At 37.6% G+C, this 15,307-nt stretch overlaps 1 protein-coding gene across 1 annotated transcript in view; it reads right to left on the bottom strand.

Annotated features, from left to right (window-relative positions):
• The window catches only part of LOC150095455 (glycine dehydrogenase (decarboxylating), mitochondrial), a 649,342-nt gene extending 634,619 nt beyond the window's left edge, over positions 1–14,723 (bottom strand). Inside the window, exon 1 of the mRNA XM_090410555.1 lies at positions 14,282–14,723. Coding sequence (XP_090266681.1) covers positions 14,282–14,569 — 288 coding nt within the window. The 5' untranslated portion in view covers positions 14,570–14,723. The remainder of the gene's footprint in view (positions 1–14,281) is intronic.
• Positions 14,724–15,307: the final 584 nt, after the last annotated feature.

The following is a 15,307-nucleotide window of genomic DNA, read 5'->3' as shown; positions in this document are numbered from 1 at the left end:
AAAACCTACGTGTAAGGTTCAGTCATAATTTGCGTAATAACACTTGTTCTAGGATCTTTCAAGACTTTTCCTCCTCAAAAATTAACTTAAATAGGCAACCCATCCACCCTTGCGAATGTCCGATTTTTCAGAGCGAATATCTTGGAATTGTAATAATAAAGAAAATCACTTTAAAGAGCTCTTGATTGTTAATAATAAATATCCCTTTGAATTTGGCTATTATGATTACGTGACGAATCCAAGAATCATCGCGGGAAGTCACACCAATCCATAAAACGCCACAATTTACAACACTACTTTATTAGTAAAGAAATATAGATTGGTTTTCAAATAATCGATTTTATTATTAATAATAAAATCAATAACACGTTTTATTCATAATAAAATCATAATTAGTATTTTATATATACATGTATACGCACTATATACTTCAGACAATTTAAAGTGGAAAAAATACTGGAACTCTTTTATCAAATAATTTAATATTTTTGTTGATTATCGTGCGTCAGTGAGTTTTCCTCGGTATGTCTAAACTCTTAGAGCTAGGTTCTAGGTTCCGAGTTCTACAGTTGCTTACCACAGACGAATTTCTAGTAATAATCGTCAAGAAGTCAATTAATTGATAATGCTTTCAAAATGACGTCTATCAAAATGAGCTCGGCATTCGCACAAGACCAGGCATTGAATCTGGAACAACTGTCACCTACAAAATATACTGTAACGGTGACCTATAATATATTGGAAACGTTCATAAGCCAGATTCATCCTGGCGATGACATTCATTTTGATTGTTTTTTTTTCCCCCCTATAGAACTTGACAGTTCGATATTCCAAGTGCAACACCTTCCAATTAGGCCATTAAGTTCCAGTGGAGTTTCCATTCATCTGGAATTTAAGTCAATTTAAATCCTGCCTAACTACATGCATATATGGAAACGTATCAGTCGGAAAGGCGACGTGACATTCCTTTTATCAGTTACACATTATCGTAACGCTACTTCATTCCGCTCACTATAAGGTGGCTTACATTCTTATCATAATCTTTCTGGAGTCCTCATCAAGGATTAATAAGGCATTAATATTATATAATATAGATTATATATGGACTGTGCAATTATTACAGATGTCCACAGACTTATCACGAAAGTCTAATATTGCCTACAACAGTATGAACCTTAAACTAATTCACAACACATTCAGGCAATGCATTATACTCGCATATGAATCTTGTCCGTGTATATAACTTCTAACTTTTATTCACCATTACCTTGCAAATTCTAAGGATGATTTTTAGTTTTTGACTCCATTTTATTCCAAATCTGAAATGGATCTCTTATCCATCCCATAAATACCTCTCAAAAGCTTAAACTCCAGTATACTTCCGGGGAGTGCAGTCTCCCTAAGGTAGATCCTAAAGTTAAAAACTTGACACTTAGCAACGTTAAAGTAGCATACACATTCATGTCCACCTTTGTGGCTTATTCAGAACTTCCTGAAGAACCACTACATTAGCCACTTCATGTCTTCCGTAAACGGCTGAAAATCCTGAAGTTCAGTAATATTATCATGAACAAACGTTTAAACAGTAATGGGCTTTGCGGAACTGCCAGTGGTAAGATTTCTTCTCTCTGATATTGCTTCTAATCTTTAATTTCTACAAACAGCCAATTGCAAATCCTCCATCAACTTAATATTTAAATATATAAGTGGCTAAAAAAAAAAAGCAGTGAATGAATTTCTCCAACCAACCACTCATGTTACTTTATGATAAGAGTAACAAGTGCCCCAGTCCAGAAATAAGAGTCCCAGTCCTTAGATAACTAAATCTGCCAAAAGTAGCATACGAGTTGCGTATTAATTTCTCTAATATCTTAACTACAGAATAAAAACTGGTCTTTAGTTTGATGCATCTATTCTTACTGCTTTTATGCAGTGGCTCTATATCACCCTTTCACTCCGCAGCAAGTTTTCCAGTTGCAAGATCATAAACCATGTGGAGAAATCTCAACTAGTCGTACTGCCATGTTGACGCTCAGAGTACTCAGCATTTTAAATGTATCCACTTCTCTCACTTATAATCCTTAGCTTTGGAATAAAAGCCGCTTTCCCGGAATGAAATATTAAAAATATTCATTAAATAGCTCTATTATGTCATTCGACTATATCTGTTTCATCTAGCAAGACCTTCACCATTGCTTCCCTTGCCGACAACATAACAAAGGATTCTATTGGATATTCCCTTGATTGAAGTGTTAGTCTCCGTCGTATTCTAATTGCCCCCCTTCTTATATAAATCATAGAACAGGTGCATGAATTATCATGCACCTTTTCCATAACATCTTTTTCATCTGCAACACCTTTTTTTATTATTATTTCATTAGTCATGCATTTTATCCCATTTTTTTCAATTTTCCTAACTCGTTATATATACTGTGCCACTGCTTAACAAGCTTCCATACACTACTGACGTCTTTATGTTCCAATTCCTCCATCCATGGTAATGCCTTCGAGTGATTTGTAAGATTAAAATACAGATTATTGTAATTCCACATAATTTCCTTCCTTTTTATTTGATTTCCTTTCCGAAATCAAAACTATGTGTTCACTCACTAAGCACAGAAAACTATAAATAATCAAGTGCTCTCACGCTACAACCAGATCCAAAACTCTTGGCTATTCCCTTCAACGTATTCTATCTAAAACGTTCGTTCTTCAAGGATTCTCAACTGAGTTATTTCCCTATGCCACTTCTTGGGAAATGATTACACCTTTTCTACTCGCTTGGCCTATTTGTTTAAATATTTCCTGCTCAATACTCTAGATTCCCTGACTTACAGCAATATCTAATTAAAATCGGCCGTGACGTATATAGACGTCAAGGTTGGCATGGATGCGAAGTGCATAAAAAAAATTGATATTTCAATACTACTGATATTGGAATATCAATAGTATTGAAATATATGATGGACATGAAGTGTATGATGAGTGTATTTTATCCATATCGCCAGTTAGGTGGTTAAAAAATCTGGAACCCGTCCCTGTCATTCACACACCACACTTAAATTCAGGGGTGTTATCCCATCGGTCTTAATACCCTGAGAGGGCGCATTTCATCAACTATCAAAAATAACACTCCACCACCGTTTCTATCCCCATGTTGCCAGAAAATAGTATACTTTCCACGTTTATTTTTGTCAGTAAATTACCTTCTTTAGCAGTATTTCACAAATATCGTCTTTTGAAAAGACAACAACGAAAAAAAAAAAATCTTGATAGACAACCACCACCACATTCCCTTTATTCCTGATATTTATATACAGAAAAACATGTGCAATGCCCGTCAGCCCTATATTATTACATATACAGCTTGGAAAGAAGTCATCGGACACCATAATGTGATGAATAATCATAGCACCCACCTTAAGATGTAGGCGCTCTTTTCGCTGCAATGATTGCAGCAATCAAATGGGGCATACTTTCCACAAGGGTACGATAACGATCAATAGGAATTTTTTTACTTTTCTTCCTGGAGATATGTAACGAGATCCTGGAGTTTTGTGGAGCAGACTCCCTTGACTTCACCCGATGCTCCAGTTCATCCTACATATTGGCTGAGATCAGGGCTCTGTGAAGGAAGTCAAGTGTGGTGACTTTCATGTCCACAAACCATGCAGTTACAGCAGTAGCCTTATGACCCAGTGAATTGTCATGTTGAAAGAGACAGTGGTAATTTCCGTAGAAACACCACAAAGTAGGAAGCATTGCATTGTCCAGATACCTCTTGGAGTTCATTATTCATGGCACCACAAACAGAGATACGATACCACGAAAAACAAGACCATACGATCACACCACCATCTCCGAATTTCATAATTGGGGTTACACACTCTGGAAAGAGACGTTCACCTGGCATTTGCCAAACCCATCCATTTGCTCGGTAGATAGCGTGATTAGCGGCAATAACAGCTATCCAAGCTTCTACGTCCCACTGTACACGCTCTTTGCACCACTGAAGCCGACGCTGCATGCTGGTTCGGATAATGTGGAGCTTGCATTTTGTTGACCTACCATGAATACCCACGTTGTGAGCATCGGTTCTGAATGTCTTTGTGCAGATTCGTGTTCCATTCGATTCCCAGAACTGCGCATTCAACACGTGGATCGGGAATGGCGTTTTTACATATTATCCTTGGTAACACCCTATCGTCACGTTCGGTGAGTGCAGTGGGTCGTCCACTGCGGGTACACTTGCATCGAACTTCCTTGCTTCCATCTCAGTATGGTATCTCTGATTGTTGACCAGGAACGGCCCAATTGGTCAACCAGTTGTCGAATAACAACTGGTTGACCAACTGCAACATGGCATCGTATCACAACGCCTGTACAAACTCCTTCAGTTCCCTCTTAACCACCATTACATCCGGACATTGTTGCACTGACTTCGGAACATTATATTCCTCCAATTTATACCGGCCAGAAACACGTGACATGGTACGATGCACCTAGTACATGGAAAGACGTGGGGAGGTTGTCCGTTGACTTTTCCAAGCAGTGTACACACACACACACACACACACACACACACTCCAGCTGTCAGTAGTCTCAATAGTCCCATTTCCATTAGTGTCCTTCCTAGTTCGAATATAACGCCTCCTAAAACACCTTTCGCCACATGAGACCATAGCTCCATTCTCAACTATTAATTCTAGTTTCCTAATCAAAGACAGTTGCTCAGACAATATCAACCTGCCGTGTTTAGATGCAATAGGCTTGTGATCATATTCATTATCACCACTCTAATCCGCAACGTTAGAGATGTGATATGTTTATTAACCACATCATACTTTTCTGGAGTTCTTTACTACCAGATTAATACTGTCTGTCTCTGTGGTCCTATGTACCAACCGCGACTATAATTTCATTCACATTTCGTCCTCTCGTCATCGACATAGTCACCCTCTTTATTGTTCCACTAGGCAAGCACTAACATTTTAATCTACACACCCAGAATCTTCGAATCTCCATAGAGATCACCCCATACCTCCTACCTTCATTTCTTCAGTACTGCTCACCTCTTAATTTACGCGTGCATTTTCATATCAAATTAATTCCCGGTGTTTCGCTTGCTCTTTCATTCTTTCGCCCTATTTTCATTTTCCATTTTCTTTCATTCACCCAATTGTCTCCCTCCAATTCTTGTTCTGAGTGAATCAGCTAATCTAATATTAAGCCTCCTAATCTCTCTTTCTCTCCACTGATCACCCACAGCTCCGTCCTCAGAAACCTTTCTGATAACTTCCATTTTTCTCTGCAGGTGTTTCACAGTTCAGTCTAGTCAGTGGGAGAGGTTAGGACTAGTTGGCGATCAAGTAATGACACACATCAGACTCCATCAAAAAATTCTTTTAATGATGTCTGTAACTGAAGTTGCTGCCTATCTAACTAATGATTACTTGAAATAGGAATGGCAGGTACCCCAGATATATCTAGTATCGTAGAGCTACTGTCGTTATGTGAAGGATAAGTTATATGGGAGGCACTTAAAATTATACCAAAGCACCTAGTTTTATATCTTTTGTCTAATGTAATATTACGGAATGGAGATGACTCAGGAACTAATGCTTGTCTATCTCTATTGAGGTTGAGTGTCGGGTAGTCCAACAGAAGAATGGTTAGGTGACTGGAATTAACGGAGAATTCTAAGTACGCCATTATAAAATACAAGTACTACATCCTCTGTCCAAAACGAAACCGAACTTTTCGACTAGTAGGCTACCTGTTGTATCTTTTTGTTATCGAAAGCGGCAACATTCATTAGTGTTGTATCAACTGTTTGTGACATTTGTTTCATTAGAAGCCGAGTTATAGTGCCAAGAGTGACAGTGTGTTTTGACGAACGGTCGGAAAATGAGTTTCAAACAGAGAGCTGCGATTGACTTTTGTGTTAAAACTTGATAAACGTTTTACCGAAACGCATCAAATGCTTCAAAAAGCATACGGTGATGAATGCTTATCCCGTACTCAAGTTTACGAGTGGTTTAAGCGATCTCAAAGTGGCCGTGAGACGCTTGAGGACGACGAAAAGCCGGGCCGTTCAAAAACTGGACTGAGCGAAGTTAACATCCGAAAAGTGCGTGATTTCATCAAAGAAAACCCGAAATCGTCCCCGAGATTGATTGAAGATGAATTGGGAATTCCAAAATCAACTGCGCACAACATTTTGACCGAAAGTTTGGGTCTTCGTAAATTGAATTCGCGATTTTTTCCCCACAAGTTGACCGACGACAAAAAATGTATCGAATTGAACACCGCAAGGAACTCATTAAAACCGCTCGTAAGGACTCAAACTTCCTTGAAACAATGTGACGAAATGTGGTGTTTTGAGTATGAGCCCGAAACAAAGCGCCAAAATGCTGAGTGGAGACCACCAGAAGAGGGGGTATCCGAAAAAAAGTCGCTTGGAAAAGTCAAAAGTAAAGACGATGCTGATTTGTTTCTAAGATTCCAAGGGCATTCAATATCCACAAAATCAATATCCACGAAGAATTTGTTCCGCCTGGCCAAACGGTTAATGGTGAGTTTTATCTAGAAGTTTTGAAGCGATTGATAGCGAAAATTCGTCGCGTACGGAATGAATATCGTAACGACCGACCGTTCGTCAAAAACACACTCTTGGCACTATAACTCGGCTTCTAATGAAAAAAAATGTCATAAACAGTTGACACCAACTAAAGAAGGTTGTCGCTTTCGACAACAAAAAGATACAACAGGTGGCGCCACTAGTTTCTTCTATTTTCGAAAGTTCGGTTTCTTTTTGGACAGAGGGTGTATATCTGATGCAGGTAGCTCTATTGTAAATTCGTGATCGTTAATCAGTAGTGGTCCTTCTACCGTCACCAAGTTCTGCACATGTGAAAGTGATTTCTAAGTTATATAATACTCTTGGTTGATAGAGAAAACCCGACTTTGTGGATGCCTTGGTGCCGATAATTTTGCCTCACTTCACTTCTGTGCGACATTGCTTTCCTACTAATATCCTCGAGCAGTACTGTCTTAACAGTATTGTAGGCCCCTGGGCAAAGCAATGCACTGGGGTCCCTATCCACCTACACTAATCTATACACTCTGCCAAAAGATCTTTCATGAACGATATGGCAGCATGGGGCCCCTTAGCAACTGCCCAGTGTGCCCATGCCTTAAAACGGTCCTGTCCTCAAATACTTCTGGTGACGATGTTCCTTGTTACTACGGGTGGAATCACTAAAAGATCTTTTGTAAGGTTTTCAATTTCCCCTCCTACCTATAGGTAGTGATAATGACCTGCGTTGTTAGTGCACTTCACTGGATGGTTGGGGGAAAGCATGCAAAAGAAGTCCATTCTGGGAAACTGCCACTCAACGCTTTCAATTGTACAGAACTATGAAAAAAAAAAAATCAACATCACTGAAAAGAATTAGATTAAATTAACAATGAACAAATTTGTAAAGTAAATTAAGGATGTCGGGATAAACATTTGAAATTCGAGAAATCCAACTACAATGGGTTCCATAAATTAAGAAATTATGAATTTCTATGCAATTCGGTGAAAAGAAGTATGATATGTGGAAAACAGCCACAAAAATTGTGTAAATAAAATAGTTTAGTTCAGTAACAAATGGATATATGCAGATAATGGTCAAATACAAGTCAAAATGAGATTGCTAAAGTGCGTCAATGAAGAATACGGTCGTCTCTGACAGTAATACAGCCCTCCCAACAATGTTTCATGCTGTTTATAATGGTGTCCAGCAGCTCAGTTGATAACAACAGCAGCTCTTGCAATGCTTCCTTAAGTTCCTCAAGGTTTTAAGAAATGGGGGGAGGAGGTTTGAGAGCGGCAACACATCTACTTAGTACATCCCAGACATGCTCAGTAGGATTAAGGTAGGGAGACCTGGCTGATCAGTCCATACATACGATAGTCTCTTCTTGGAGATATTGGTCCAGAGGCATGTAGTCTTGTAGGATAAATGTCTCCTGTATCTCACCCGGAAATGGACGAACTTGAAGATCCAACACCTCGTCTCTCTCTCTAAATTGCAGCATTCATGGTTCCACTAGGAAGTACATACAGGTCGGTGCGTTCACCCAGCGAGATGCGTCCCGAAACCATCACATACCTACGACATAAATGTTCCTTTCACGGTTATTGAAGAGATGGTAACGTGTCCCTGGTTTTCTTTCCAGATCAGAAACACGCCTGGTATCAGTTTGTAGAGCAAATTAGAACTCGTCTCTAAACAATACCGACCCCATTGGTCTTGGGGACAACTGACGTGGAGCCAATATCAATGGGGATTGTGGGGATGACCTTCAAGTGAAGTAAAAGGAATCAAAAGCAACAGTTGAATTTGTAACTACTAATAATGCCATGTTATATAATTATTAAGTATCGGATGTGATCCATCCAATGTGTATGAATGTGTTGCAATAATAAGTTTTGGTTTTCTAACCTGGATCATGACACTAAACTAAACATCCCAGACATGCTCAGTAGGATTAAGGTAGGGAGACCTGGCTGATCAGTCCATATAATTCCTGTCCTCGGAATTCCTGTCCTTGATTTTAAAAAAATTGTTGCTTTATTAAAATAATTGAGTATTTTACATAAATTAAATTTCTTGATGTCACATTTCCCATCCAAACATCTTCGGAATATTAACATTTCCATGTGCATATGAAAGTGTTGTAAAATTCATGGCCTAGCCATATACAACGCGATTTTTTTTACTTGTATGTAGGGCGATTTCATATTCCTGTCAAAGTTTAATGTCTATTTTAAACATTTTTATCATTTAATTGAATGGGTTGGGGAAACATCGCATTTCCGAGATACAGCCTTCTGTCAATGCAGCACTAAACAAAATCTGCTAGCACCTTTATTCCCAAATCATACCCAGTTTATTTTGACACAAGCACATTACTCACATTGCCCCCACCCCCTGACCTCTAAAAGGCTTGGTGTTTTTCTCTTCCTCTTAACACTAAGTCTCAGATCTCTCCAACTTTGGAGTACTGTTCCCACATTTGGGATGGAGCACCCAAGACCACTCTAAGAATTCTTAGAGATATTCGAAAGAGTGCAATCCGCTTAATAGACGACTCTACCCTCATCGACTCCCTTCAGTCACTTTATCATATGCGCTATGTTTCAGCGCCGTACCTTTTCTATAGCAATTTTCATGAGCACTGCTCCTCTGAATTGGCTGCTCCCATTCCTCCACTTCGAGCCACGGAAGAACTACAGCAGCCATTGGCTAACACCTACACACTGTCCGGCTTCGAACTAACTTCTCATCAGCTTCTTTCATTCCATCCAACTGTATTCTTCGGAACAATCTATCCAACACTGTTTTTCTCACTGAGTACAACCTCCCACACTTTAACATATTAACAGGCTACACATTCTCTTTAATCACTTGCCCACACATGGCACTGTGGCGTTACAGGTCTTGTGGCCTTTCGCGTGTGGGGTCACCATTAAAAAAAAAAGATTACGCGAGGCGATTTAGCCCTCTTATCTTCTTCTATTTGAGCCTCCGTAGCTCAGTCGGAATAGACGAAGCCCTTTGGTCGGAAAGACCTAGGTTTGATTCCCATCAGTGACGTGAGGAACCTTTATCTAGTCTCTTTCGACCAAAGGAGTTAGCCAGTCTCATACGAAGGTAGGGAGGTTTTTTTCACCCGGAAACTCTGGTTTTTTAACCCCCAAAACAAGCAAACCGGCCCCGTGAACGCACGCACCTACAGATATGGGGCTAACAACCTTATCCTCGAGTTAAGGTTGCGAAGTCCAAGAATACTTCGAAAATGTCGTGGACGCTTAAGTGCCTGTTAGGAGCACTGATTGCAGATCGTATCCTATTTACCGGGCGACGCTAACATGTCATTCGATTTCACATTCTTGAGATGAATTTATTCCCACTGTGACGATTTTTTCAGCGTAGAACAACTCTACAGTTAACTATTTTTATGTGCTTATTATAACTCTGAAGAAGCCTCGTATGCTTAGAGCTAGACTGTGAATATATACTGACCAGAAGCTGATCGTGTGTTCATGGGTGTGAGGGAAAGTGGAGGAATGACACCATTACTCTATTTTAAGCGGAACAGCATCCATGAAAATACCTCTAGAAATGCACAAAACAGTATGTTTGTGAAATAGCAACTGTAAGCATCGATTGTGCTCTTTTCCGACCGGTTTCTCTGTTCTGCGGGACGAAAATCCGAGATTTCTGAAGTAAAACTCCAGTTTTGCACTTTAGATCAGTATACGCCGGCAAAGGTTGGTCGATTGGTAGAGCCTCTGCTACTAATGGCTCAGTTAAGTACGTTTGAGCGCGGTTAGTAGTTGGAAGGGCCCAATCGTTCGATGCTGTTGGCACACTCTCCCTCGATGAGCCTTTGGACTCCCTGGAGGTGTCAAATCATCATCATAATAATAATAATATTCTATATTGGTGAAAATACACTGCTAGAAAAGACAATATGCGGAGCCCTCGCGTGATAAAACGAAGTGTGACAGGACATGAGCAGCTATAGAGTTAAGTGAATGGTAGGAGAAGTAAAAACAAAGCATGCTTTAAGTTAAGGGGATAATAAATCCTTCCTTATTTTAAAGCCGGATACGAAACTTGGAGATTGAAATCTAAGAGTTTCATGCCAAAGAACTATCGGCGAGTCCAAGCGTAAGTCAACACCTGGGTAGTACAACACTAGGACAACTCGGAGCAAAGGTGGAGCAAGATCCATCACTATCCTTAATATTTTATCATAATGTAAAACGCAGCTCCTAGGAGATAGATGTATTACTGTTTTACATTATGAGGAGAGACCAGACCGGTTTCGATCTTTATTGAGGTCTCATCAGTGAATAGGTAGACCTGGATAATACCAAGGTTTAAGTGAACCGAACTTATATACCCTTACTACTACTACTAAAGCATGCTTTGTTGAAACGCATACCGTGTGATTACCCACCTTTGTCATAAACTTCAATAGTGCATTCCATACTTTCCAGGATTAACAAAATCATCTCAGTAAGCATATTCGGCTGTCGGCCACTTGTGTACCAGCCAGTTGCTATCTCTTACAAGTGCGCCTCGTGTCGCAACCTGTGCGATATACGAGGAAGATAGTGAAATTTATTACTACAAAAGCAAGGGAAGAAATGCACAAGTTAAATTATGAGAATTCAAACTGTGCACAAGATTTAATTTTGGAATTCTGTAACTGCGCTTTAAAATATCTTAGCATGTGGGATGAATCTTTTGATAGAGCTTCTATACTTAACTGCATGAATTTATATTCTGTAAAGGAATGGAATGAAACTGGGAACATCTAAATTTGATTAAGCATTCAAAAGAACCATGAATGGAGACAACCTTACTCGAGTTTTGTCTTGTAAAAATATATGTTGAAGAAAGGTACTCTCAGAATAGAGGAAGAAAGACATTATCCCTGAAAATACTTGGATTGAAATATTTACACATTTCAATAAAAAAAAAAAATGCAATAAAAATAGAATTGAAAATATTCTTCATTTAATGGAATCGCTCTGAGTTTGCAAGGTACCTCAGCACCTGTAAAGAGTATTTTCTCAATTAAAAATATTATGGTCTATATAGACGAATCAATTGAAAGTGTCAACAATTTCATATTTATTAACCATAAAATGCGATTTTGAAGAAGACTACAGGAAATTTTATGAAAAAAATTAAAAATAATAAGATCATATAGAAAAAAAAAAATATATTCAGAAAAATAAAAGTGACACGGTTTTAGTGATAGACAGGTCCAAGATCCAATTCTTCTTGAAGAATAAATAAATATTCAGCAAAAACAATTATTCTGCTTATGTTATTTTTTAATGTTTAGGTAATCGATATAGTGAAGTTTTATTTTCTTTAGAAAGAATTTTATTTTTGAAAATAGTTTTTAAGATGTGTCGTTCAATAAATAATTATTTCAAGCAATTATATAATTTTAATTATTTTTAGCCGCCTTCATTCTCGAAAATGTCCCAGTTTGGGTATTAAATTATATGGTCATTCTACCTAGATGGATCGTATCTGAAAGTATTAAATGTAAATAATTGATTACGATATAAATATAGTCTAGTTATCGCATTTTCCTAAATACCATGGAAATAGCAATATAATTTTTGTCGCATTGTCATGGAAGGAAAATTTCTTTCATGAAATATTGATCTCATACACCATAAGTCACAAGACCTTATATCACAAGGAGGAATCCATTGATGGTATTCATTGGTAAAAAACAATATGAATAAAGGCTGTTCCAAAGAACAGAGGCAGATGGAATGAAGGAAGAATAGGAAGTTTGTAGTTTGATATGTTTGGAATTGAACAGCTCTGCCCATGTTCTTGCACATGATCAAAGGAAAGCGCAAGAATGACAGTGGCCAGTTCAATGGGATACCTGCTTTGGAGCAACGCCAATGACAGTACGTTAAAAAAAGGAGGAGGGGGCGTTTATGAGGAAGTAACTAGAAAGATAGTAAGAAAGGCTTCCTTTCTATCTTGATATGCGAAATCAGAGATGAAAAGAACCTTTTTTTTTTTTGTTACGAATTAAACTATCCTCGGAAAATAATCTCACACTTATGGATAATTAGATTGTATGAAATCAACGGTTAGAGTTAAGTAGTCAAAATTGGCTACATGGCTGTCTGAGTTTAGGGGCACAATAAAAGACGGCTGAAATTTATATACACTTCCTATAACGGAATAAAAGGAGTTAGCTGATTATTTGAGATAAGGAAATCTTGAGCTAGAATACGTCATCAAGCTAGGATTCCAGGTTTGATAACCTTTGACAAAACATGTCTGATTTGACAAAAGCGCCTGTTCTTTCCCTTTTTTTATGAAACACATCATGCTGGTTGTAGTTGAGATAGCCCAGGTGGACTTGTAGTTGTGGAGGATACTGTTAGGGATTCAGCTAGGAATAGAAATGTTAATGCCTGTAAGTAATGATGTAAATCATTGCTCATACCGATACCGGGATTTTGATGAAATGGTGTACATCCGGATATATTTTTGCAATTTGTGTGTGTGTGTGTGTGTGTGTGTGTGATCTATGCATAACCGCAGCGACAGTAGTATTTATTCGGTTATCCTTCATGGTTGAGCTGGTGCAAGAAACTTATTGAGCAGGAACATGCAGTACAGGTGAAGGACTTATTTACATGCAAGTAAAGTTACTCTAATGCTGGTTGGGAAATCTGCGAAAGTGTTACCATCGGGTTTGGTCCATTGTAGTATCTAGTAGCCGGTCCTGCCTGCGGAAGCCGCTTTACTGCTTCCTCAAGTGGAAAAAGTGCTTGCTCACTAATTTATTAATACATTTCTAGGATTTCAGTTAAAGAAAGAGTTCCAAATATATACATTACCACGAAACCCAGTAATATATGTAGGTATTTCTATGACAGCATGAATTAGTTATATTTTGATAAAACTTGAATTAATCCTCAATTTTTTTTTCTTCTACTGCCAATAAAATGCAATTGAATTTTATTGACAATGTCCCCCCCTCCCCCACAAACCGAGTTGTTCGTTAAAACGCAGTTAAATTTATTTGAATGGAATACGAAAGGAATGTTGCATTTTAAGTATTATTTAATACTCAATCTGAATACCTTAAGAATACTTCATACACAAGACCAAAATTATGTAATTTTTAATAACAGGAACGAGAAAGAGGTGTTCGACTGTTCCCAGAAGTAGGCCGAAGCGTTAAAAGCCGAAAAACTAATCTGGTGGATACTAGATCTCAGCGGCCACGAAAATCTAGAAATACTGCGCATGGAATACCACACAAACTTTATATTACATAATCGTGTGTGAATACGAAAAGATACATAACTTAACAGTAGTTCATAAATAAAACTTTCCATGTACTACACTGGGACGCCATTATCCCATACAAAGACCCTTAATTATTGTAAGAGCACTCAGTGATATTTGCGCATCAAAATTTTAAGTTTTGAAGCTATTCTTTAATTTCATTGGAAATGCCATTCAATCTGACTATGCTATGTTCCCGGCAAAAATTAAATAAAAAAACTAATAAGAATCACACAAATTAAATAAAACACTTAAATATAAAACACTTAAATATTAACACAAAATGAAAGAATCGCTCCATTCTGATATGGATCATTAGAAAAATCACACACACAAAAGTTATTCCACATATATATTGATTAAAATGATCTTACCTTCAATCCTAAATATTGCAACATTTCTGCCTGTTCAGTTTGTCGAGGTCCAATATGTCTCACACTGAAATCATCTACAGTTGGAAGCAGCCTATTCAATGCGGAACTGGATGACAATCGAAATGTGAAATTGTTGATATGTTTATGCAAATATGAAGACTTTAAGTTAAAGATCGACCTTACTCTAAAATATCTAACAACCTGTATGTGTTTTTTCCTTGTAGGAAGACATTTTGTATCTAATATTTTTTTGAAACTGAAACAACAGCCGCTGGTAATTTTTTGCATTTTCTAAAGTAACAATTTAGAAATCCAGAAATCACAAATGCAGCAAAAACCAGATAGCACAATTCTCTGCCGAACGCAATCACTAAAATCACCCGCTACACATCGCTTCAGAAACCACCAACACACAACGTCTGCGCTAGCTTATAAACTAAGCATGAAAGAATGGCTGAGTTTGTTGGTTTAAAACTTTGTTCTCGTGGGGTAATGACGTCAAAAGACGATTCCAAGTTACGCAATATGAATTAATCGTTACCTTAGTAACCAGCGTGCTGATAACTAAACTTGTGATTACTGCATGACGAGTAAAATATTCAACAGTATAGTTGAATATATTTTATTTGTTTATTAGTATATATTTTTTGTCCTATATTGCGCACGTGCGTTTAGTTCTTTTAAGAAAACTATTGCCTAAATTATTAAGAACATATGTTTTATTTATTTGTTTATAAAAATAGGTGTTAGCTATGCAAAATAAAAATAATAAAAAAATTCATTCGGAAATTTCACAAAGATCACGGTATATTTAAAGGTGGAGTTATTATTATTATTATTATTATTATTATTATTATTATTATTATTATTATTAATATTAAAAATCATTTTCATCGATTTAGTAGGGTTAGCAGATAAAAACAAAACCTCTGCAAACAGCCTATATTCAAAAATGATCTTAATGTAACTTTACATTAAAAGCATTTATAATCATTTATATGATACATATGATAAACATCATATCAA

The sequence above is a fragment of the Typopeltis vanoorti genome, chromosome 20 (assembly GCF_054136105.1).
Source record: "Typopeltis vanoorti isolate ZY-2024b chromosome 20, IOZ_Tvanoo_1.0, whole genome shotgun sequence".
NCBI lineage: Eukaryota > Metazoa > Arthropoda > Arachnida > Uropygi > Thelyphonidae > Typopeltis > Typopeltis vanoorti.
The sequence above is the reverse complement of the archived record's forward strand: the minus strand, read 5'-3'. Positions and strand labels throughout refer to the sequence as shown.